The sequence below is a fragment of the Propithecus coquereli genome, unplaced genomic scaffold (assembly GCF_000956105.1).
Source record: "Propithecus coquereli isolate 6110/MARCELLA unplaced genomic scaffold, Pcoq_1.0 Scaffold5, whole genome shotgun sequence".
Taxonomy (NCBI): Eukaryota; Metazoa; Chordata; class Mammalia; order Primates; family Indriidae; genus Propithecus; species Propithecus coquereli.
In genome coordinates, this window is record NW_012150840.1 from 7,582,464 (window position 1) to 7,609,835 (window position 27,372).

Sequence of the window (27,372 nt, forward strand, 5' to 3'; positions counted from 1 at the left end):
TACATTTGCTTTTGAGGTCTTAGTTATGCATTTTTTGCCTAGCCCAATGTACAGAGAGTTTTTCCTAGATTTTCTTCTAGAATTGTTACAGTTTCAGGCCTTACATTTAAGTATTTAATCCATCTTAAGTTAATTTTTGCATATGGTGAGAGATAGGGGTCCAGATTCATTCTTGTGCTTGTGACTACCCAGTTTTCCCATCACCATTTATTGAATAAGGTATCCTTTCCCCAGTGTATGTTTTTGTTGACTTCGTTGAAGATCCATTGGCTGTAAGCATGTGGATTTATTTCTGAGTTCTGTCTTCTATTCCATTTGTCTGTTTTTATACAAATATCATGCTCTTTTGGTTATTGTAGCCTTCTAGTATGATTTGAAATCAGATAATGGGATACCACCAGCTTTGTTCTTTTTGCTTAAGATTGCTTTGGCTATTTGGGCTCTTTTTTTTGATTTCATATGAAGTTTGGGGTTTTTTTTCTAATTCTGTGAAAAATAACATTGGTATTTTTATGAGAATTGGATTGAATCCATAGATTGTTTAGGTAAGTATAGTCATTTTAATGATACTGATTCTTCCAATCCAAAAGTATGGAATGTTTTTCCCTTTGTTTGTGTCATGTACAATTTATTTCATCTGTGTTTTGTGGTTTTCCTTGCAGAGATCTTTCATGTCCTCAATTAAATACATTCCTAGGTTTGGGGGGGGGTTGTTTGTTTTTTGTTTTTGGCAACTATTGTAAGTGGGATTGCCCTCTTGATTTGGCTCTCAGCTAGATCATTATTGGTGTATAGAAATGCTACTGATTTCTTTTTTCATTTTTTTTTTTTTGAGACAGAGTCTCACTCTGTTGCCCAGGCTAGAGTGCCATGGCATCAGCTTAGCTCACAGCAACCTCAAACTCATAGGCTCAAGCGATCCTTCTGCCTCAGCCTCCTACAGGCATGCGCCACGATGCCCAGCTAATTTTTTTTCCTATATGTTTTTAGTTGTCCAGCTAATTTCTTTCTATTTTTAGTAGAGATGGGGTCTCGCTCTTGCTCAGGCTGGTCTCAAACTCCTGACCTCTAGCGATCCTCCCGCCTTGGCCTCCCAGAGTGCTAGGATTATAGGCGTGAGCCACCACACCCGGCCAGAAATGCTACTGATTTCTGTACGTTGATTTTATATCCTGAAATTTTACTGAATTCATTTATTGAATCTAAGAGTTTTTACCTCGTTGGTTAAATATATTTCTAGGCATATCATTTTTTATAGCTATTTTAAGTGGAATTGACTTCTTGATTTGGTTCTTAACTTCATCATTATTGTGGTGTAGCAGTGCTACTGATTTTTGTACATTGATTTTGTATCCTGAAATTTTACTGAATTCATTTGTCAAGTCTAGGAGATTTCTGGAGGAGTCTTTTAGGTTTTTTAGATATATGATCATATCATTGGCAGACAGAGGTAATTTGACTCGTTTCCTTTTGGATACCTTTTATTTCTTTCTCTTGCCTAATTGCTTGGCTGGGACTTACAATACTATGTTGACTAGAAGTGGTGAAAGTGGATATTCTTATCTTGTTCCATTTCTTAGGGAGAATGCTTTCAACTTTTCCCCATTCAGTATGATGTTGGCTGTGGGTTTGTCATATATGGCTTTTATTATATTGTGATATGTTTCTTCTATGCCTAGTTTTGAGAGTTTTTTTTATCATGAAGGGATGTTGAATTTTATTTATTTTTTTTTATCTGTTGAGATTATCATATGATTTTTGTTTTTAATTCTGTTTATGTGGTAGATCACGTTTATTGATTTGCATATGTCAAACCATTCTTGCTTTCTTGGGATAAACCCACTTGATTGTGGTGTGCTAACTTTGTGATTTGCTGTTTGATTCAGTTTGCTAGTATTTTGTTTAGGATTTTTGCATGTATGTTCATCAAGGATATTGATCTGTAGTTTTCTTTTTTTCTTGTGTCCTTTGCCTGGCTTTGGTATCAGAGTGATACTGGCTATGTCAAATGAATCAGGGAGGGTTCTCTCCTCCTCAGATTTTTACAAATAGTTTCAGAAGGATGGGTACCAGTTCTTTGTATGTCTGGTAGAATTCAGCTGTGAATCCATCTGGTCCTGTGCTGTTTTTAGTAGGGAGATTTTTTTTATTACTGACTCAATCTCACTACTCATTATTATTGGTCTGTCCAGGATATGTCTCTTTGTGGTTCAATCTTAGAAGGTTGTATGTTTCCAGGAATTTGTCCATTTTCTCTAGGTTTTCTAGTTTGTGAGCACAGAATTGTTCATAGTAGTCTCTGGTAGTCTCTGATGATCTTTTGTATCATTGTGGAATCAGTTGTAATGTCTTCCTTTTCATTGCTGATGGTGTTTATTTGAATCTTCTCTCTCTTTTTTTTTTTTTGTAAGTCTAGCTAATGGTTTATCAATTTTGTTTATCTTTTCAAAGAACCAACTTCTTGTTTCACTGATCCTTTGTATTTTTTGTTTTGGTTTGTTTTTTGGTCTCAATTTCATTTAGTTCAGCTCTGACATTATTTCTTTTCTTCTGCCAGCTTTGGATTTGGTTTATTCTTGGTTTTCTAGTTCCTTGAGGTGTGATATTACATCGTCAGTTTGTAATCTTTCTATTTTTCGATGTAAGCTTTTAACACTATAAATTCTCTCTTACCACAGCTTTCACTGTATCCCAGAGGTTTTGTATGCTTTGTCTCCCCTTTTATCATTTTTGATTTCCATCTTAATTTCATCATTGACCCAAAGATCGTTCTGGAGCAGGTTGTTTAATTTCCACATATTTGTATAGTTTCTGGAGTTCCTGTTGGAATTGATTTCTAGTTTTATTTCACTGTAATCTTAGAAGATACTTGATATGATTTCAGTTTTCTAAAATTTATTGAGACTTGTTTATGGCCTAACATATATGTTCTGTCTTGGAGAATGTTACTTGTGCTGATGAGAAGAACATAAATTCTGCAGTCGTTGAGTAGAATGTTCTGTAAATGTCTGTGAAGTCCATTTGGTCTAAAGTCCAATTTAAGTCCAATGTTTCTTTGTTGATTTTCTGTTTTGATAATCTGTCTACTGCTGTCAGTAAGGTGTTAAACTCCCCCACTATTTTTGTGTTGTTGTATCTCTTTTCCGAGGTCTACTAATATTTGTTTTGTAAATCCTGGTGATTTCGTGTTCAGTGCATATGTATTTAGGATTGCTACATCTTCTTGTTTAATTGGTCTCTTTATCATTGTATAATAACCTTCTTTGTCTCTTTTAACTGTTGTTGGTTTAAAGTCTATTTTATCTAATACAAATATAGCATTCTGTGCTGGCTTTTGGTTTCCATTTGTGTTGAATATTTTTTTCCTCCCCTTTACCTTTAGTTTATAAGTGTGTTTAATATAAGGTGGGTTTCTTGTAGGCAGCATATCATTGTGCTATGCTTTTTATTTTTGACCATTCCTTCAATCTATATCTCTTAAGTGAGGCATTTAATCCATTTATATTCAAGTTTATTATTGATATGCGAGGTTTTGTTCCTGCCATAATGTTGTTATCTAGTTGCTTTGTAGCCTCATTTGTATAATTGTTTTATAAGACTTGTGTACTTTATACTCTAATGTATTTTGATAATGGTGAGTATTGACCTTTCATTTCCACATTTAGAATAATCTTGAGCATTTTCTTTTAGGCCGACCAGTCTAGTGGTGACTAATTCTCTCAGCGTTTGCTTGTCTTTGAAAGATTTTATATCTCTGTGACTTACGAAGCTTATTCTAGCTAGATACAAAATTTGGTGTTGGCAGTTTTTTTTCTTTAAGAATCCTGAAAATAAGACCCCAGTCTCTTCTGGCTTGTGTGGTTTCTACTGAGGAGTCCACTGTCAGTCTGATGGGATTTCCTTTATAGGTGACTAGACGCTTTTCTCTCACTGATTTTAGGATTATTTGCTTCCTGTTGACTTTAGAAAGTCTAATGACTATATGTCTTGATGAAGTCATCCTTGCAGTGTATTTCCATGAAGTTCTCTGAGCCTATTTTATCAGGATGTCTAAATCTCTGGAAGACTAGGGAAGTTTTTTTTTTTTTTTTTCTTTTTAAATATTTCCTCAAATAGATTTTTCAAACTTTTTGCTTTTTTTCCTCCTCTGGTAATACCTATGATTCATAGATTTAGACATTTAACCTAATCCCATGCTTCTCAGAGGCTTTGTTCATTTTTTAATTCTTTTTTCTATACTTTTATCTGACTGGATCAATTCTAAAGACCTGTCTTAAAGTTATGAGATTCTTTCTTCTGCTTGGTGTAGTCTGTTGTTGAAGCTTTCAGTTGTATTTTGTAATTTCATCAATGAATTTTTCATTTCCAGTAGTTGTTTGCTGTGTGTGTGTGTGTGTATCTATCTATCTATCTATCCATCTATATATATATATATATATATATACATTTAGTGATTTTCTCATTCATGTCCTGAATTGGGCTCCAAATTCCCTTGTATTGCTTTTCAGATTTCTCTTGGATCTCACTGAGCTTCTTTAAAATCAATATTATGAATTCTTTATCTGGCATTTCAAATGTTTCAACTTTGTTAGGATCCATTGCTAGAGAGCTACAGTGATCCTTCAGAGGTGTCTTAATACTCTGTTTTTTCATACTTCCAGAATTGTTACACTGGTTCCTTCACATCTGGAGAAACTCTTATTGTTTTTGAACTTACTTCCCTTTGGATGGGATTTTTTTTCCCTTAAGGATGTGACTATAAGATATGTTATGTAGAGTCATTTGGCTTTGCTCATAGGTGCTTTCAGTGGCAAAGGCTCTGTATGAATTCCTTGGTTATAAATAGCTATATCCTTATTGTGGTGGCTTTCTTAAATGATGGATGTAGTAGCAACATATTGGGTGTATGAGCAGGCTTACAGCCTCCTGACGGGCCAACAGAGGACTCAAGAAGCTTATCTCCTTTCTAACCTCTGGACATTTGTGTTAACAGATTTTGGATTGGTTTGTGTAGTTCGACCTCCAGGCTAGGATGGCACTTGCAATTAAGAGCCAGCTGTGGCATTAGCAGTCAGGTTTATGCTACATCTTTGATTATCAGGAGAGTCTCTCAGTTGCTACAGGCAATGGGCTGGTTTGTGGAATGCAGTTGCCTGAGCTCCTTGTATAGGCCTGGAGGGGGTGATGAAGCTAGGCAGATCTGTACTGCGCAAGCCCATCTTTGGGTCCCCCAGTAGCAAGCACAAGCACCAGCTGGACAAGGGTGGTGGAGGAGCTCCTGGTGAAATGGGCTGCGGTCGCTGTTGGGGTTTGGGGGGCTGCCCTAGTACCACAGCCTCAGCAGGCAGGAATGCAGTTCATTTCCTTGTCACATTCCCCATCCTGGTGCTCATGAAGCTCAATTTAGTCAGACACTGCTGTTGATCTCTAGGCTGCAATGTAGCCAAAAGTTGTGAAAGATGCATGCCCCACAGATCACTGCCGAAATGTTTGTGCCGCCTCTTCCCTCCCTGGATCTCCCTAGATTTCCTGCTCTCTACTGCAGAGACATTGCCACTCTGTGTAGAAATGGGGAAGGATTCCACCTTTCATGCTAGCCTGTCTTGGTGACTATACTGCTAGTGGAGATAGTCGCCCCTAACAGCCCCAGAAAGGCCATCCTTTGGTGCACCTGTGCTAACATCCAGTGAAAGCAGCTACAGCTGTGTCTGCAGGAGTGGCGCGAAGGATGGGGAAGACCCTGTTCTTTACACCTGGGCCCAAGCATCAAAGCAGCTCAGCCAATGGAATGGAATTACACTCCTCCCACGCAGAGCCAAGCACAGCCTTTGTGTCTCTGCTGGAAGTGCCACTGCCACTCCACACCCACAAGCAGGGAGCCCTCAGACTGAGGAAAATATGTACTCTGCTTTCCTTTGTTTCCAGGGTGGCTCCCTTGGAGTGCTGCACTTTTCCTTTCCTTAGGAACAGCACTCCCAGAGGTCTAGACCGCTGGAACTCTGCAACTCTGCCAGGTATAGCAATCCCTGCATGGCTGCCATCCTCCAAGTGGGCACTAGGGAATATCAGTGAGGGCCCCCATGAATGTGAAAAAACAAGGGCTGAGTCTCCCTAACACCTGCGACCTCAATATGGTGACCTGCCATCACCACTTAAGTCTGGGGGGAAGGCAGGCGACCCAGTGCAAGTTCAGAATCTGGTACAATGCCCTGTAGATGACCCCGAATCGCCACCCACACCAGTGTTTGGTTTTGTGAGGATAGAGGATCTCTCCAACAGTTCATATGCTGGCAGTCTGCCACAGATGCCAGAGGAGCCAAAACATCCCCACCTGTCTTTTCTGTGCAGTACCAAATCCCTTGGGGTTCCTACCTGATCTCTGCCAGCCTCTCGCCTTCTTCTTTTTCTGTGCCATAGCTTCTGCCCCTGAGTTCTCGGCTATGCTCCAGCACTCTCCCCTTGGTATTCTCTTTAAGTTACGATTGTTCGCTTGTAACTTTGGTTCTTCTTTTTGAGGAGAACTGGCATCCAGCATTTCTAGTCAGTCATCTTGAAGCCTAGCCCCCTTGTTTCTTGAAATTTTACATTTCTTTTTGCATCTAGTGAGACTACTCCTTAGGATTTGTTTCCAGTAACTGATAGCAGTACAGTAGCAATTTCATACTGTGGTTGACCCTGTGTTTATCCAGAGATCAAAGGCTCATTATTCCTTACCCTCTCATCCTCTCCCAAGATATGTGATTCAGTGAGTCAGGATCTTTCTAGTGAATCCCACTTCCGACACCAACTGTAAAGAATTTTAGCCAACTGCACAAAATAGCTACATACAAATTTGGAGTATTCCACAAGACTTCTCTCACTTCTAACATTAGTTGTAAATTCAGAGGAGTCTGTTTTAGGACTCCTCATTCTCCTCACAGAACTCCTGGAAAGCTGTTATACTCACAGTTATTGTTTACTACAGGGAAAGAATACAGATTAATGTCAACCAAGGGAACAAGTACATAGGGCAGAGTCTAAGAGAGGTACCAAACAAGGAACTTCTATTGTCCTCTCTTTTTGGAGTCATGGATGTGTTACCCTCCTGGCATTGATGTGTGACCATACACATGGAGTGTTGCCAGCTGGGGATGCTCACCTGAACCTTTGATGTCCAGAGATTTTATTGGGACCCAATCACATACTGCCAGTGTGGCTGACCTATAGTCTAGCCCTTTCTGGAGGTGAAGCTAATGCCTTTAGTGTCAGGTTCCTTACAGAAGCAAAACTGATATCATGTTGTCCAAAGCCATATGAATAAATCACATTGTTAGACTGCCTGGTGGCCAGAGTTCCCAGGCAAACTAGATGTTCCTGTTATGCATGACATTCTAAGGGCCTAGAGATCTCCTCCCAGAAGCCGAAGGTAATGGGTAGACTTCTCTTTGTTCAACATTAAATTATTTACTATACAGTCTTCAAACACTAAGCTTATTAAGCCATACAAAGAAAGGTCAAAAGATTAGGCATCTTCCTAGGTATTCTAGTAACCCTCTACAAATGTTAAAGATACTTCTTTACATCTTAGCTTTTAAGATATTACTTTAAATATAAAAGGGAAAAACCTCCAGCTATTCCACAAACATATCTGGCCCTATGTTCTGGCTTTTAAGTTCTTGCCTGTTCTCTTTTGGTAATACATTACAGGTAATAATGAGCACCTCAGCAGCAGATTACTAATATATTGACTTTTATGCAGTGCTCTTTACAAGCTGAATTCTATTTTTTACATACTATGCAATGTTGCCTAGCTATACTTTATGATGGTAGTCTGAACAAAATATCTGGTCCTCATGTGGGTTCTTAGTTCTAGTGCCCTGCTCTAACTGAAAAAGTAAAAACTCTTTCCTACTTTTCCTACCTTTCTCATAATGCATCTTTAAACTCTAAAGTTGTGTAGAAATTTTACATTTAACAAATGCAGTGTGTGCTTTCATAGCACTGTAGTTCCTTTTCTTATGGAGAATACGGTAATAATATATGCTTTGCTTACTTCATATTTCACATTGTAAAGATAATGCTTTAAATATGATTTATTCTTGAGATTGATGGGGGAAATACAGATCCAACATCGCAACTCAATTTGATTGCCACCATTTTATATGACTAGAAAAGTGCTTCATCTTAATTTCTTTTTCTTCCTCTTGTGTACAGGAATGCTTTCAGTTCATACTGCCAGCTCTACCTCATGCCATTGACCTTTTACGTGATGCCATTGTAAAAGTAAAGGAGGTGCATGATGAACTTGAAGATTTGCCTTCCCCTCCACCTCCTCTTTCCCCTCCTCCCACAACCAGCCCCCATAAACAGACAGAAGACAAAGGGGTTCAATGTGAGGAAGAGGAAGAAGAGAAGAAAGATAGTGGTGTTGCTTCAACGGAAGATAGTTCCTCATCACATATAACTGCAGCAGCCATTGCTGCCAAGGTAAGCCTGCTGAGAGAGACTCAGAGATCTAAAGGACCCTCAGGTAAATGTACTGATTTCATCTCTCTTTCCACCTCATCCCTCCATAAATTTAATCCCTCTTCATGACATCCTAAAAAAAGAACAGAGATGTCTATGATACTCCACCATTATGTTTCATTCTTGATGTAGATTTCTTGAAGGCATTGAAGTTTTTTTGAGCTCTGAGGCATTAAGGATACACTGTTACCTACTGAAATAATGGTGGCAATGATAAACATTATGACATTTAAGAACTCTTTGGAGATGTCATTTTTGTGGACATATTAAATATACAATGTTCATATAATCAAAACTTCACAAATTTTTAAAGGAATAACAAACTGAAGATATAAGACCTTCTTAGATAATTCAAGAAATGAGTTTGGAAAGATTAATAAAGATTTTCGAAAAGACAAGTCTTTTCAGCAATTGTTGAATTTTCCTTAACTGACCACTTATTCAAATATTACTTGACACAAATTATTCTAGTGGCGTAGAGAGGAAATGAATATATCTATATTTCTAATTTAATAAAGTAATAAATATTATTAGTACAATACCAAAAGCATTACAAATTCTCTTTGGGCAATTCTGGGAGTAAATGTAGTACCATGAGGTACTTGAGTAAATTTGGTCATCTCAAAGCCATAGAACATAGTTTACATTATTATCCATACCTAGTAAAATCCACCTAGTATGCTTTAATATCTCAGAAAGTAGCATATCATTTTTAGGAATGATGATTGTTCATTGATTGATAGCATAAAGATTGAAAATTTAATTGCTACATGAAGTAATTTAGAGTTTTATGAATCATCCAGATATTTTGGCTATGAGCATAGTGAGGTTATTTTTTAATATAACATATAGATCAGAATCATAGAGAAATTATTTCGAAGTGTTCATTCAGGCAACCGGTAGGTGGTTCCTTCACTGATGATCAGATGATTCTGTCTCCAGATCCATTCAGTGGTCATTAAGTACTTACTTAAAACTATTAAGTATTTAAGTAGTGTGTGATTTTTTTTAATGGAATTAATTGGTGAAATAGGGGCATTTAAAAATTATTATGTGTTCTTTCTCTTTTACTCTTAATTAAAGGAGTAGGTAGTACCATTAATTTCAATCTTAAGAAAAAAGCCTGTAGCTTTTAAAATCTAAGCTGATTTTAGTCTAAAATCAGATAAAATCTAGACATTTGGAAAATTTTGGCATTTCATTTTTCCATTTGTTTTCACTTTCTTTTTAATCATTTTGCTTGTATAGTTTCATGTTTTCCTGTCACTATGTTCATAGTTGCTATGTGTTGTGCATTAGAAGCATCCATTCTACACCAGTCCTGCTGTTATCATGGCACACGGTGAGCAGCCCATCCCTGGCCTCATCAATTATTCCCATCATTCAACAGGCAGTACAGATGAACGGGTAAGACAAGAGGCTTTTGCATTAATGATCTTGCAAACATACATCCTACTTTTTCTCCTTGGGGATAGGCTATAACATATTATAGAATACGTGTTGCTCTGTTCCTATGGATCTTCAGCAATGCTTTCTTATAGAAGTGTAAGTGCCACTGATTTTATTCCATCAAGGAATTTAATAGAGTTTGTCCTGTGCCTAAGATATTCTGCTATCATTAAGATTCCATAGTTTGTGGCAATGAACTTTTATCCCATGACTTCAAAGAAATTTATTGCTCAGAACTTATTTTTGTTTTAGCAATTTCATCAGATATATTTAAATAAATTGCTGGGCTTAATTAAGATAACCCCATTAGAAGATCACTTTGAGTTGTAAAATCTGCACAGATTGGTCTAGCTAATATTTGATCTCTATTAACCTTGCTTTTTTTTCCCCATAATTTTGCATCTCATTTTCTTTTTCTTCACTGTGTTCTCATTACAACCATTTGTGGAGTTGAAACTTGATACAAATTTTGTGGTTCCTAATCTTCAGAAACAACTTTTAAGGATATATATTAGTTCAGCCACTGGCTGAATGATAGTTTGCAAACATTGCCAGATTGGAAAAGATTAAACTGATAAGTATAATTCATAATTTACACTTAGCAATAATAATTTGGACTATGGCTGCAAAAAAAAAAAATCAATCTGAATCCCTATTGTGGATAAGAAATGAGAGGGGAGAGAAACAAATAATAAAGTGGCTTTAAATAAGAAGAAGAAAAAAAACCTAGAATTTGGACAGAAAAAAACCAACAATACAGCATCAGCAGCCTCTTGGGAGATATACTACCAGATGAAGACTTTAACCCTATATTCAAAGCCATACCTGGTTGAAAATAAACTTGGGTTAGTCAAAGGCCTAGTAGAAAATTTAAATCTTATTAAATTATTAGTGAATATAAGTTGATGACTAGTATTTGAATTTTCCACATATAGCTTTGTTTTATGAATTATGAATATTCCAAAATGTACCAAACTTGGTGCTTGTCTGTCTTTTGTATTCTCATCTCATAAAGCAACCACAGCAACTATAATAATCATTCTGGTTTTCAAAATAAAGTGCCTGGAAGTTTCCATTTTCATAACCAAGATTTTAAGTCATCATATTCTAAATTTTAGGATACTACACTGAAAATTATTTAAGTGACTCTTCAGTTCTCCCAAGGATTGTATGTAACTAATACCATTCTATTATTAGATTTATAGAAGAAAAATTAATTATTAGGGCTTAATTCTTTGGAGGAACTAGTTGAGAATGGCTATACAACTCTTATAACTGGATGTTCTCATATAGCATCACCCAAGACTTTTTCATGTATTAACTACTTATTAACTAGTACTGGTCTTTTTGACAGGTGTTCAGTTTTGTGAGTAGACTCAGATTTTTGCTATTCCTTTGACAAATTACAATCAGAGTGATATATCAAAGAGTATAATGCTCTTATTCTTCAAACCTGGCAATCATAGAAAAGAATGAAAAGGAAGAAATAGATAACAGAAAATAATGAAAAGGAAGGCCTTTAATATTCTTGATGCTTCTAAAGAATCTACGTTAACTTTGAATGCTTATCTGTCACTTACTTCGTTAATGAGCCCCACTGGCTCTGAACGACCTGGTTTGTTGTCAATGTGTCAGAAGATCCCTATGTGAGAACAGTCCTTTGGAAATGTCTATATATACTATTTGGCTGGTTTTTATAAACTTTACCAATGTAAAATTAAATTTCAAAAGGGAGGACCTGATTGCCTATTTAAAAGAAAAATCACAATTTCCCTCAACTAGTCACATTCTGAAGCATGTGAAGCAATGTGGAATAATGTAAAAATCATGCAATTTAAAATCAAAAAACCTGGATATAAGCCCTTACTCCACCACTTAATATTTGGGACAAATTACTTAATATTTAAGCTGCAGTTTCTTATCTGTAAAATGGAAATAATAATAATTGCCTTGTGTCTCATAAGAAATTATTATTTGTAGCAAAGAGATGACATATATAGGGAAAATTTTGTACCTTTGGAAATTCAGAGTTGAATATTTACAGAATTCTTTCTAGGTACCAAACACTATGCTTGGTGCTCAGAATACAAACATGAATAGATTTTTCCAGCGATGCAATGTTCACAGTCTCTCTAGAGAGTTGCTTTTTTTGTTACTTCTTTACTTTCCTAACTCAGTTATCTACTTCTTATAATCAAGAAAGTGAAACCTGATCAGTATACTAATGGTTCAATAGTTACTAATGATCTGATTACTATTATACTTATTGCCAAACTGATTAACTTTCTATTTCAGAAGAAAAAGAGACTTGAGAAATGCCTCTTGTAATGGACATTTGTTAGTTGCCTCTTCAGCAGACATTTCCCATTCCTTCTACCTAACAGTATACCACATTTCCTAATCATGTAGTTTGGGTAGAAGTGACTAAACCGCCAGGGTAGGTTGACTTCATACTGTATAATCAGCATTATCTTTTTCACTAGGCACAGGTATTATTAATAGTCCAAGGAGCAAATAACTCAAGCCAGTCAGAGTCAGTGGTTTTCTTCTCTTATGTTTTATTTGAACTACTGGAGACAGAGATTCTCTTTCTTACTGGATATTAATGATGAAATATACAACCCCACATGTTCATTGCCATCCTGGAACCATGAAAGGAATATCGGTCATAATGGAATCAATAGTAAAGAGGAAATCCTGAGAAACAGAAGATATAAAAAGAGATATTGGGTCCTGGTAACATTGTTTGAACCACTCACTCAAACCCCTATTTAACTATGTGTACTTCTCGACTTTTCAGTTGCATGAGCCAATAAATTTCCTTTTCTAAAAAACTAATTAGAGATAGAGATGGATATACTGTTGTCTATAGCCAAAAGCATCTTAACTAATAACCTCAATATATACTGTCTCATGAAAGAGATGAAAAGTCTTCCTAATAATGACTAAAATATATCAAATAGGATTCCCCGAAGTTTTATATTTGGGTGAGAAACCTGATTCAAGAGGATAGAAGGTTGGAAAATGTGACATAAAGAAGGAAGAGGTCGAAAATAAATCCTGCCCCTCTGTGTTTACAAAATAGATGTGAAGGTCTTTTCAAGGAGACTAGATTCAAATCTGAAAATGACAACTGTGCTTTACAGTCTCAAGGCAACTGGTAGTTTCAAAAATCAAAGTCATAATGGCAGGCAAAGAGGGAATTTAAGACAAAAAGGGAATATATCCTTGGAGATACGTAATATAAAATCTCATCTCACTGACAGAAATTAAATCTTCTGGAGAAATCCCAAACAATAATGATGTTCCCTAAGCTGCATTAGATGAAAGAAAATCTACTGCTTGCTGTGGGAAGAAGAAGAGTTGGTGATTTACTCTTGGTAAACTATATGGAGAAAACAGTATGTCAAATCCACATAGGCAATTAGGAAGAATCTGTCTTCCTAGAGCATTTATTTGGAACTTGAAAGAGAAAATGCTAAGATTCAGCAACCTGCCACTCCTATATATTTGTCTGGAAATAAAAGATACTGTTACAAATAACCAGAGACACGTTATTAAGTTTTGGTCATAAAATTGAAGAATGTACAAGCACATATATATGGTTATATTATTTCATTTTATCCATGAGGATTTGGGCATATTCAATATTAATAATAATATTTATTGAGTACCACTGTTCTAAACATTTACATTGAAGATGAAAGTGGTTAAGAACATAGAACTACCTAGTGGCTGACCTGGTATTCAAGTCCAGGCAGTCTGGTTCAAAGATGGGCACCCTTGACTACTCTAAGAATAGCAGTATAAGAGAAAAAGAAAAAGGGTAAAGTTTTAGGAGATGACTAGGTAATTACAAACTCTCCTCAACAATGAGAATTGGGATTTTGGGACGTTGGTGTGAAATACATAAATGGTAAGATGCATTGCAGAACCTAAGAACTGTAAACGATAGAAAGTGTTTACTCTGGAAGTTTACTGACCCAAGCAAAAGAACTTTAGGCTGTAAGCAGCTGTGGAGTAAGGAAAATATTTAAGTAAATCAATAAAACAAAATACTTTGAAGAACACAGTATGATATATGTTAAAGAATAATTTTTTAAGTCATAACACTTATATAAATATAAATCTGTATGAAAGATTTTATTTAACTTAATTAATGATATAACTAGTAAGCTTTTATGCCAGTTCAAACAAGAATTCAAAGGACATAGGCATATCAACAGTCATGAAAACTGGAATGAATTTATAAATAGATACAAACCTTGGTCAGTATACACAGCACAAAAATCAGTTGTTCCTGCTCAAGGCAAAATGTATTTGTGTTTCTGTGGATAAGAATTATTACTTGCATTGTTATGAGTTTTCTACAACTTACAATCTTGTAAAATAGCGAAAGACAATGAAAAGCACAGATAATCCAGAAGGGTATACAAGTGAAGACATTCTAGTAATCATTGTGATCTCAAAGATTTTTTTTTTCCTAAGAGACACAGTCTTACTCTGTCACCCAGTTTGGAGTGGAGTGGTGCAATCATAGCTTACTTCAACCTTGCACTCCTGGGCTCAAGTGATCCTCCTGCCTCAGTCTCCCAAATAGCTGGGCTTACAGGTGTGCATCACCACACCCAGTTAGTTTTTCTTATTTTGTATAGAGAAAGGGTCTCACTATGTTTCTCAGGTTGGTCTTGAACTCCTGGCCTCAATCAGTACTCCCACCTCGGCTTCCCAACATTCTGGGATTATAGACATGAGCCACGATGCCTGGCCCTGATCTTTTATCGCAAAAATATGGCCGGTCTCATTAGATTTGGCTTGATTATTTACATAGGTGCAGCAAGAATGTTATTTAACCAGTTAGTCTCCTTGAATTTGTTTTATAAATACTGAGGCCACAAAATTAACTTCTGTCTGGAATTTTTCAGAGGGAATCTCAGATTCTACTTTTAAAAGTCTTCATTTTTGTCATCCCAAGATTAGGAAAGTAAGCCCAAGAAACATCACCGTATTTCACTACCCATAATTTGGGGTAAGTTCCTCTCTTCTCCAGGTCACCAAAATTTCATTACTACATATAAGGCTGAGACCCTCTTCTCCAGGTAGGGCTTTTTCCTAGGAGGTGTCATTTTCCTAGGAGGGCTTTTTAGGTATTGGGTTCAGGAGTATAGCCAATATTTGTTCTTCAAAGATATAGTCATATCTGATTAGATGAACACCATTCTCAAATATACACTCCAGATAAGACCTTAGTTGCACAATTTGTACAATTACATGCTGTTAAAAAGGAAGATGTATTCTTACTGAATCTATGCAAATAACTATATTGTCAAGAAAAGTTAGGGAACTTAGTAAGTTTCTGAATTCTGAGAAAGTCAATGAGAATCAAGTATCATTCTGAAACATTTTATTTTAGTTTAAGAAATCAGGGTCTACTAAATTGTATGGGTTATACATAGCTTTAAAAAAAAGAGAAAAAGAGCTTCCTCCTGTATCCAGAAAATAGAACATTTACAACAACCAACATCAATAATATTTTAAACAAATAGCCAGGAAAAAAAATTTCCTTCTGTGTATATTTTTCAGTCCTGTGTTTATTGAGTCCTGTGTAATTAATTCTCATTCAATGGGGGGCCTTGGCTTAGCAGTCTGCTTTCATGAAGCTTTCTGCTTCTGAACTAAAAAGAATTTTGGAAATCCTAGCTCAGTACACTGTTAATGGTCTAAAAGTTGTCTAAGCATTGTCGTTTCAGAAATATGGCCATGAGTGTCTGTTATTTAAAGTGTCGGTAGTTTGAAGTATCAAGTACTGTTCTTTCCATGAGGCTTTCGAGACTGTCTTTCTTTGTTGAATACAAAAACTCTGGCCTGTAGCTTACAGCTTAACCTAAAAGCAAGCATCAGAATCTATCTGTAGATGACAGTGACTTAATAGCTTTGGTTATTAACTGTAACCAATGACATCAAAATGGAAGAGAGTAAAATTCTCTATGGGTGGATAGAACATAACTATTTCAAAAGAATTTTGATCAGTATCTCCCCTTAGAGTTAAAACATTATGGACAAAACTCTCACATATATATTCAAATGATTTTTAACAAGGGCAGCAAGACCATTTACTGGGGAAAGGACAGTCTTTTCAACAAAGGATCCTGACAAAATTGGATATTCGCATGCAAAAGAATTGAGTTTACCCTTATCTAACACCATATACACAAATTAACTCATACTCAAGAGGCTGATGCAGAAGGACTGCTTGAGCCCAGGAGTTAAAGGCTACAGTGAGCTATGATGCTGCCACTGCACTCCAGTGTGGGCAACAAAGTGAGACTTTGTCTCTAATAAAATACTCACATACGTACATAAGTATGTATATACATACACACATATATATACTCAAAATACATCAAAGACCTAAATGTAAGACCTAAAATAATACAACTCTTAAAATAAAACAAAGAGTAAAATCTTCATGACATTGGATTTGGCAATTATTTCTTGGCTATGACACCAAAGGCAACCAAAGAAAAAATAGACAAATTAGACTGCATGAAAATATAAAAACTTTGTACATCAAAAGACTCTTTCAACAGAGCATAAAGTCAACCCACAGGATGGGAGAAAACATTTGCAAATCACATATCTAATAAGGGATTAATATCCAGAATATACAGAGAACTCCTCAAACGCAACAGAAAAACAAACAACCTGATTCAAAAATGAGCAAAGGACTTGAACAGACATTTCTCAAAGAAGCCATATGGTTAACAGGCATGTGAAAAGATTCTCAATGTCACTAATCATCAGGGAAATACAAATCAAAACCACAGTGGGATATCACACCCATTAGGATGGCCACTATTTTCTGTTCAAAAGAACAGAAAATAATAAGTGTTGGTGAGGGTGTGGGAAAATTAGAACTCGAGCACTGTTGATGGGAATATAAAATGGTACAGCCACTGTAGAAAACAGTATGGTGATTCTTCACAAAATTCAAAATAGAATTACCATATGCTCCAGCAATTCCACTTCTGAGTATATACCCGAAAGAATTGAAAGTAGGGTCTCAAAGAGATATTTGTACACCCATGTTCATAGCAGCATTATTCACAATAGTTAAAATGTGGAAGCTATCCAAGTATTCACTGAGAGATGAATGGACAAGCAAATGTGGTATACCAATAGAATATTAATTCAGCCTTAAAAGGAAGGAAATCCTGCCATTTGCAACAACATAGATGAACCTTGAGGACATTATGCTAAGTGAAATAAGCCAGTCACAAAATAACAAATACTCTATGATTTCACTTCTGTGAGGTACTTAGAATAGTCAAAATCATAGAGACAGAAAGTAGAACGTAATGCATATGTTAATTAGTTCTATTTAGCTATTCCACAATGTATAGATACTATTGTACATCATATTGTACACGAAAAAAATATACATTTTTATTTGTCAATTTAAATTAATTTTTAAAAAAGAAAGTGGAATAGTGGTTGATGGGCTGGGGGAGAGAGGAGAATGGGGAGTTATTGTTTAATAGGTACGGTTTCAGTTTTAAAAGATGAAAGGAGTTATGGAGATGGATGGTGTTGATAGTTGCACAACATCCCAAGCATGTATAATACCACTAAACCGTACACTTAAAAGGTTAAAGATGGTAAATTTTATGTGTATTTTACAACAATTTTTAAAAATTGGGGAAAAAATATGTACAGGGAGAGCAGTAACAATTCTCCAGGGACTTTACACAAAGCTTACAATTTCTTAAATGTTTATATTAATAAAATTTTACTTGTATAAGTTTAACCTAGGGAAGACTGGGCTTCTCTTGATATGACAACTCTTTTTCTGTGCTGAAAAAACAAATGTTTGTGATTTCTAAAGGCCTTCTGGGAAATGTCAAAGAGTTTTTGATACCCTGCTGTTTTTTTTAATTTGTTGTATAATTGGGATGAAATTATGAGTTATCAGAGGAAATTTAGGTACTTGACTAAGATCATGGATGCCTGAGAAATCATTTTAGTTGCCTATTTAATCAAAATGACAATGCAAAATTTTTTAAAATTATAATGGGAAGGGTGGGAAAAAATTTTTTTAAAAGTAAATAAAAACATAGGTAACACCTTTTTGTAAGTGAAGAACTTTTGTTTTTTTGTTTTTTCCCGTAAATATTCAAGTACATAATAAATTTAACATATAGTACAGAAAATTATTCTGGTGAGACACAGCATTTCTGCTATCTAGGAAGATCTCATAGATCATAGATAAAGGCATTAATCGGTAAACCAAGGAAGATAGCCCATCAGAATTAAGTCAACTTTGTTGGTATTTTAACACATTTTATTAATATAACTTATTTTCAGGCTCAGGTATGATAAATCAACAGAAATAAACTTTGCTTTCCAAGTTTTATTCTTTATAATGTTCTTTCAAATATTCTGGAATAAATTGACACTTTACATTAAGACTGCATTTTTTCTCCAGTGATCCATAAGATGAAACTATCTTTATAATAATAAGATGTAGGTCAGGCAGGTGGCTCATGCCTGTAATTCCAGCACTTTGGGAGGCCAAAGTGGGAGGATCACTTGAGGCCAGGAATTTGAGACCAGAAACATAGCGAGACCTCATCTCTACAAAAAAATTAAAAATTAGCCAGGCGTGTTGGCATGCTCCTGTAGTCGTAGCTACTTGGGAAGTGAGACAGGTGCATTACTTGAGCCCAGGAGTTCAAGGCTGCAGTGAGCTATGATTAGATGAGATCAGGCACGTTTAGAGTGATATGGCTGTAGACTGCAGTAAGCTATGATCACACCACTGCAGTATAGCCTGGGAAACAGAGCAAGACTTTGTCTCTAAAAATTAAAAATATAAATAAATAAATATTCTGACGTAATTTAATGTTAACATGCAATGTGTTAAACATTACTTTTTTCAAATGAATCAATAAATACTTTAAATTTTTGTATTTTGATTTCTAATTCAGTAAATATTGATAGTTATAGCCCACATATACAATAGCTTTTGAAGTCTTAATAAGTTTTAAGTGTGTAAAGGAGTCCAGAGACCAAAAAGTTTGAGAACCACTGCTTTAGGACAAAACTTTTTTCCCTTAAAAAAACAAAAGCACATACTCAATTGTATTTCTCTGTCACTGTTGCTCCTAGTATACAGCAGTCTCAGCTGCTCATACTAATTATAACTTTTAATGAAAGAAAGTAACTTCTGTTTCACAGAGAAAACTTTCTTTCAGATTGATAATTAAGAACTGTCTGACATACATGAATTTTAGCAAAGCTCATGAACATATATAATTTTCTACAACCACATACAGTCTTTTCACTACTTATTAAAGTTGCAAAAAGGAGCATGTTCATAAACATGACACAAAACTCTGGCATGTATATAGCAAATGAAAAGATGCAAAAGTATATAAACTTAAAATTAGGATTAGTAATCAATGCATCAAAAGAGAAAAGTAGATAAATTGTACTTTTATCAAAATTGGAAAATTTTGTGCATCAAAGGACACTATCAAGAATGGGAAAAATAATATGCAAATCATTTGGTAAAGAATTAATATTCAGAATATATCATGAATTTCTGTAACTCAATTTAAAAAAAACCCAATTCAAAAATGGACAAAGTATTTGAATAGACATTTCTCTAAAGAAGCTAATAAGCACATGACAGGATACTTAACATTAGTAGTCATTAGTGAGCTGCAAATCAAAATCACAATGCAATACCATTTCATATCTATTAGGGTGGCTATTATCCAAAAGAAAAAAAAATAGTAAGTGTTAGGATGTGGAGAAATTGGAACTCTCGTGCACTCCTGTAGGAAATGTAATATTATGCTGCCACTATGGAAAACAATTTGGTGATTCCTCAGAAAGTTAAACAGATGATCCAATAGTTCCACCTCTAGGTTTATACCCAGAAGAATTGAAAGCAGGATCCAGTACACCAATGTTCATAGCAGCATTATCCACAATGGCCAAAAAGTGGAAGCAGCCTAAATGACCAATGATGGAAGAATACGTAAACAAAATGTTGTATATACATACAATGGAATATTATTCAGCCATAAGTAGAAATGAAGTTCTGATTCATGTTACAACATGGATGAACCTTGAAAACATTATGCTGAGTGAAATAAGCCAGACACAAAAGGACAGATATTGTGTGATTCCAGTTACATGAGGTACCCAGAATAGTCAAATTCATAGACACAGAAAATAACATGGAAATTAGCAGGGGAAGGGGGAAATGTGGAGTTTTTGTTACAGGTACAAAGTTTCTCTTTGGAATGATGAAAAAGTTCTGGCAATGGATAGTGGTATTGTTTGCACAACATTGTGAATATACTTAATGCCATTGAATTGTATACTTCAAAATGGTTAAAATGGTAAATTTTATGTATATTTTGCCACAAGGGAAAAAATTTTAATTATTATTAATATTTCCCTATTTTATATTTAAAAATGATCTAGGTATCTAATGATTATCCATTAATTACCTCAATTTAATATCAGTCTAAAGTTTAAGTTACCTAAAGAGCATGGAACTTATCTTCAAGCTGACACACTGAAAACATAAATACTGTTGAAATAAAGTTTGTCAGAATAGTGATTCAGTTTATTCCAAAATAAATATTTTTCATAATTCTAAGCATTATGTAGGAGCAGTGTTAGCTGGTTCAATCAGTAAATCTGCATACACGTAGGGAAAATGACCTATGAATAAGATGTATACTTGTATTTAACACTGATAAATTTTAAAAACATGCAGTGTTTGTAAACCAGCATTATTAAGCTAGTCTTATTTGCCAAATATTTACCTTAACTATGTGAATCTGAGTTCTTTTTTTTTTTTTTTTTATTTCAGCATATTATGGGGTACAGATGTTTAGGTTACGTGTGTTGCCCTTGGTTCCCCTCCCCCCAAGTTGAATCTGAGTTCTTAAAACATTTATGAGTTAATTTCTACTAAGATTTTTTTAAGTCTAACATATTTAAAGTATTAGGAATTTAATTTCCTTATTTGAGAGAATTTTAGAAAGAATTAATTTATATAGCATTTATTTGTCTCTGTAAGCCAGTAAGAACAGGACTCCTTTAATTTAATAAACAATATAGTTTAATTAATATCTTTCAGAAATTGGGAAACATTCCACACTTACACAATGAGTAAAGGCCCTTATGAATTACAGACACGCAGATACAGAGAATATCTCATGGTTTTAATTCTACAACGTCAGCCCCAGCTCCAGAGTAAACATAGAACACAAAAACTCACCAATTAAAAAAAAGGAGAAAATCAAAGAGCTGTTCTCCTTCCCAGAGCCACCAAATTCTTAATTGATTTGAGCTCAAAATGGACAAATAGACAAATAAAAATAACTACAAACAGGATTCTCTGTCATTTTTCACCCAACAGAGAATAGACTTCTGTAATCCATTTACAGAGATCACCAAATGGTCAGACCATAAAATCAAATTCCCAAGCTTTGCTGTCACCAGGGAAGAATAATTTACCAGCAATGCACAAACTAGAAACAAAGACAAAACACAAATCCATAGAAAACAGACACACATCAAAATAAAGTTCTGTTGGTGTTTGGGATTAACCCTTGGTTGTCAAGAAAAGACACCTGTGGGCTTAAGGAAGTGCTGAAGAAGTGCACATCTTTGGCAGTACAGTTTACCTGTTTCTATTTTATGAATCCATTGGGCATCTCAGTGGATGATCTCTAAAACTGTTAAGAAATAATTTTTTAAAGGTAAAATCATACCTTTTATTACAAGGACAAATGAATACATGTCAAAGATGTTATTTTACTCATTAAATAATGAAGGAGCCAGTAAGGTGTTACAGCTGGTTGACAGAAAAATTCAAAGAACACAAATATATAGGCATTGGGAAATGCTGAATTGAATTTACAAATGGATGTAAAACTTGATCGTTATCTATAGGGCAGTCCTTTGCAGTTCCATGGTACGAAAGAATCATTTGAACAAAAACTATTTGCATTACTATCAGTTTTTACAACTTTGACTTGTAAAATAGCTGAAAGACAATGAGCAGTATAGGTAATTCAAAATGGTCCACTAGACAGGACACCCAGTAATATTTTTTGTGCATTTCAAATATTTCACAATTTTTCTTCACATATAAAAGGAATATAGTGACACATGGATGTTTACAAAAGAAAATAAAACTTTTGTTCCAGATGTTCACTTGCCTAATGTCCTAATATGCTTGTTTATTGTTTTAAACTTTTTTTTTTTTTTTGAGACAGAGTCTTTCTCTGTTGCCTGGGGTAGAGAGCAGTGGCATCATGATAGCTCACTGCAACCTCACTCACACTCCTGAGCTCAAACGATCCTCCTGCCTCAGCCTCCCAAGTAGCTGGAACTACAAGCATGTGCCACCACACAAGGCTAATTTTTCTATTTTTTGTAAAGATGGGGTCTGGCTCTTGCTCAGCCTGGTCTCGAACTCCTGACCTTAAGCAATCTTCCTGCCTTGGCCTTGGCTTCCCAAAGTGCTAAGATTACAAGCCATGAGCCACCGCACCTGACCTAAACTGTTCTTTGTTTTTTAAAACTGTTTCTACTCCCTTGGATACCACTTAGTAGAATTTTGCAGAGGACTATATGATCTTGAAGAATAAATGACAGTTTGATTTTCTCAAAATTCGAATTAGAAAAGCCAAGAAGTTTTTATATCACTGCTCTGGTTGCTTATAAATAGGTAGATGCCAATTGCTTTTTCATAGCATTGAACATTGTGTAATATTGTATACTGATTATGTATGCATGATGAATTAGTAATTATTATCTGGGCTAATGTTTTCATAGGTTTTTCACAAAGCTTACTATCAATAAAATAAATAGGAAGCTGGATTAAAATAAACTACATAGACCCTTTTCAAATCTGGGCAGCAGCATGCATTGTGCTTTACTTAACAACCTCAGCTTTGGCATCAGATAATTTCATTTCGATCAATTATCAGTTCTATGACATTAGGTGAATTGCTTCCCTTCTAAACTCCAATCTTCTCTTTAAAGTGTGAATAATAATGATATTAACCTTATTATTACTTCATGGCTATGTTATGAATATCAAAGAAGAAAATGAACGTAAAAACACTTAACACAGTATATGAATCAAAGTAAACATTAGCAGATTGGTATCGTCACTGATACTAATTCAACCCTCAAGATTTAATTTACAAAATTCTCTTCACACCTCCTTTCTCCTTTACCCAAGTGAGCAATCCTTCCTTTTTCCTTGTTTAACTTTTAGTCATCTTTTAAGGCCTAGCTCAGTGGTTCTTAACTTTTTACAGGTGGTACTTCCTTTGGGAATGTAATTAATGTTGTTGACCCTCTCTAAAGACTAGTACACACAAATGCTGAATATAATTACAGGATAAAATCCTTTAGATTAAGAACTTCTGTGTCACCTGAAGTCCAACCTCCTCCTATGAAAGTTCTGTGTTCCCATTACAACTTCCCTTAATGAGGAAAATTCTATTGTTTAATAATTCACAGTTGAAATTACATTGCATATCTGAAGAGGTTTGAGATCAACTGGGACAAATTGTTTTCTCCATTCAATGAGTTGCATAATAGGAATACAGATTAGTTCTCTAAAAGTAACAATGTTGTTTCTTTTGGAAGTGATTTGGCATTTCTCCTCATTTGTGCTGACTTAACCCACTACGAATTCTGCTTACTGTAGGTAGATTCTCACTACTCCTGGCAAACCTTTGGTTCATCTCTCTCTTATTGACTCCCTATTTTTTATATATATATATATATATGTATGTATGTATGTATATATTATCAAATTGCAATTTTCAGACCTTTACTTTAGATTCCTCATTTCCCGTATTCTTTCCTCTTGCTTCTTGTTATAGTAAAATAAAGGCCAAGCCTAAACCTGTCCTTTCTATTGAAAACTATTTCTCTGAATTAATACTTTGTTTCATTCTATCTCAAAAATTGCTTGTAATTCTCAAAGTTAATGGCTGCTTCTACTTCCTTATTATTAATAGTATCAACTATATGCAAGACATTGTGCTGATTCTCCTTTGTTGAGTGTGTTGACAGCTTCTTATTTTTTGAAACAATCTCTCACATGGTTTTCATTACTAAATTTTTTCAATTGTGCAAGTAAATACATGAGCACATACTCCTTATTTTAAAAAAGAAAATGAAACACAGATAAAGATTAACATCCTTTTTGTACACCTCACCTCCCTTTCTCATTTACCCTCACAGTCCCCCAGAGGTAAACATTTTTTATCATTTTGAAGAATATTCTCCTCAGAATTTCCATTGCTATTCATCCTAGTTATGGCTATAGTGTTCATAAATCACATAAAATGTCAAGCACTGAAATGGTGGCAGTATCATTGGTATTGAGGATATTGGTGCAGAAACTAAATAAAGGTATCTATGAAAATAGTGTTATGTCTTTTGTGAGAAAGAAACGATGCATGATAGTATTAGGAGTACTTTTTAGTGACAAAATCTGGCTACTTCTTCTTTTCACATAATAAGTGATATTTGTTGGCGAATGTTAATTGATTGTTCTTTTATCATGTGTGTTATAAGACTTGTACACAAAACTTAACAGTGCTCAAGTTCCCATTCTTAGAAGGCTTATCCCCACTTCTACAGGCCAGAACATGAACTAAATTATGTATAGTCTAAAATAATAAATTTCATAATCAACATAAATATTAATAATATTAAAATAATCTGCATTATTTATCATTATGTTTGTATAATTTTAGAGTAGTGATACTCAATTACATCAGTCTTTACCATGTTGATAAATGGCCAACATTCATTAAATGTTTACTACTTAGAAGTGCTAAATAATTTATATACATTATCTTAACCCTTTCAGTAACCCAGTGAAGCAGATACTATCATTATCCTTATTTTTCAGATAAAGGAAATGGCTATTCAAAAGATATATCCATCAGGGTCCCAGAAGAAGTCATAAATGAGTAATTGAGAAGAGCGTGTAAGGACCAATAGTATTTACAAATGTTTGGGCAGAATTTAGGAAAAGCCACTAAACATAATGGAGTGCCCTGTGACTAGTAACAGTGAAAGCCATTAATACTTCTGGTCCTAATAAGGCAAAGGAAAAGAGTGCTATTAGAATCCGGAGAAAGACCTGTAAGCAAGAATAGCAATCTGGCAGGGCATGATCTTGAGTTGAGGTACACAGCCAACCTATGGTGACCTGGTAGAGAGGAAGGCAGAGCAATAAATAACAGTCCTTACTGAACTCTACCTCATAATCTCCTGCCAGTGTCTTTCACTGGCTAGAACCCAGCTGGAAGCCAGAAAGCACAAAATAGCCTGTTGATCCTGTCCATACAGGTCAGCTTGGAGCTTAGAGGGTGAAAAATGTTAGAGAAGAAATCTGAATAGGAAATGGAAAATATCTAGGAATTAAATAACTTACTCAAGATTTCAAATATTAAATGGCAGAGAAAGTATATGAATGACAAACACTTTATTCCTAACCACAATGCTATACTGCCTCTCATATTAAAAAGTTTTATGAAATATTATTTGCCAGGGAAAATATTTTAAATCTGAAAGTTTCTATCCTATCCCAAATTGTTGGATGTATTTATACCTAACAGGAGGTGACACCAAATATGTGAGAGCTGAAAGCAAAGAATACCCATCCCCAACCAAAGCAAAAAGACAGGCATGGGTATTGATTTTACATGTTGTTGGCATTTTCAGAATATTAAATCATAGTTGTTCCCCTTGTTCAGATTCCAGACTCCATCATTTCTCGTGGCGTTCAGGTGCTCCCACGAGACACAGCCTCCCTCAGCACTACTCCTTCAGAATCTCCTCGTGCTCAGGCTACATCTCGCCTCTCTACAGCTTCCTGCCCAACACCAAAAGTAAGTACAGTTCCTTGGCACCTTGCACCTGCTCTACTATGGAAATCTGGGAAAAGTAACCAATATTTCCTACTGCTTGTCAAGGTTGATTTGCATGCAAGATAATACTATGAAAAATGAATGAAATATAAGATAGTTACCACCCATTGTTTCACTAATTGTCATATTAAACCAATAGTAGGACAATGGAGATTTCGTGCACAATGTCTTACTTCTACATCACATGTTAATAGGTATTTTAAAACTTTGTAAGAGTATCACTTTCTGTAACTCCTGTTTCTTTGTTGTAGACTTGTTACTTTGAGCATACTCATCAGTATAGATGTAAAGTTATATGTTTATGCTGAGGATGAATGTATTTTTGGCCAATAAACAGCAAGATTAACTAAATATTGTCACCAAAGGGCTTTTTTTTTTAACTTGTCCAGGCAGGGGTAGCTCCTTGCTCTAGTATCATTCCAAATTTTTTCAAACATATTCAACTTGGAATGTTGCTGCCTAATATTTGGAAACAAATCTAAATTTATTAGAAAGAAAGTTTTAATGCCAACCTTTGGGGGAGGGAAGGGTTTTCTTAGTCTTTATTTTTTATAACTTATCACTGAATTGTGATGGGGAAAAGGATTAGACACTTATTTGCTGCTCACTTCTTTATATATATAATAAATTAACTAGCAAATGTAGTTTTTGCTGTGACTGCTTTCTCCTGAAATGTCCCCTTCCCTGGTTAAGTTAGCCATTTGTGCTTTCAAGTTCTCTATGTGACGGATCCAATATTGGTATCAAAAGATTAACAGTAACATTCCTTCTTATTTAATAAGACATGTGTTAGCTATCAGGCTACACACTAAATTTGTTCTAGGTTTCTGTCAGTTAATTTTTCAAACTGTGGCTTTTTCTCTGTCATCGAATTTAAGGACCCATATAGCTGTCTTCGTCAATTCCAACTTTTCTATCAATTTTATGAATGTTATAATTTTATTTGACTAGAAGTGATCTCAAACAGTTCTTGATGAGGGTAGTACAGTTTATTTTACATTACATGGTATAACCTTCTCAGCAAAATCTTCAGAGTGTTACTGTTGTATATAATTGTTTTTAGACATATGTCAAAAATAACTGATATTACTTTTATCATTTAAAAAATTGGGGTCCTAAATCTTCAGTGAAGAAAAATTGTAAGAATATTCTAGACATAAAATGTATGTTAATGCCATTTGAGTACCAGTCCGCTACATTTTCAACTGAATGAAAGCTAGTTGTTCTCAAAGCTGGAATTGGATAGAAAAATTTCATCTATGTCTTTTAAATTATTAAAACAAAATAAATTATATATAAATTTCAACTGCATTAAAATCCAATTATATGAGCTAGACTCATTTATAAAGTCTGTGAAATAATTAAAACTAAAACTTAGGTCCATTATAAGATGTTTAATTCACCGAATATTAAGACCTAAATG

The 27,372-nt window shown here is 34.9% G+C and overlaps 1 protein-coding gene across 2 annotated transcripts in view; it reads left to right on the top strand.

Moving 5' to 3' along the window:
- GPHN (gephyrin) overlaps positions 1–27,372 on the top strand; it is a 577,313-nt gene that overhangs the window by 324,894 nt on the left and 225,047 nt on the right. For both annotated transcript variants that reach the window (XM_012656203.1, XM_012656202.1), the window contains exons 7-9: positions 8,194–8,466; positions 9,805–9,912; positions 25,776–25,910. In XM_012656203.1, coding sequence (XP_012511657.1) covers positions 8,194–8,466; positions 9,805–9,912; positions 25,776–25,910 — 516 coding nt within the window. The remainder of the gene's footprint in view (positions 1–8,193; positions 8,467–9,804; positions 9,913–25,775; positions 25,911–27,372) is intronic.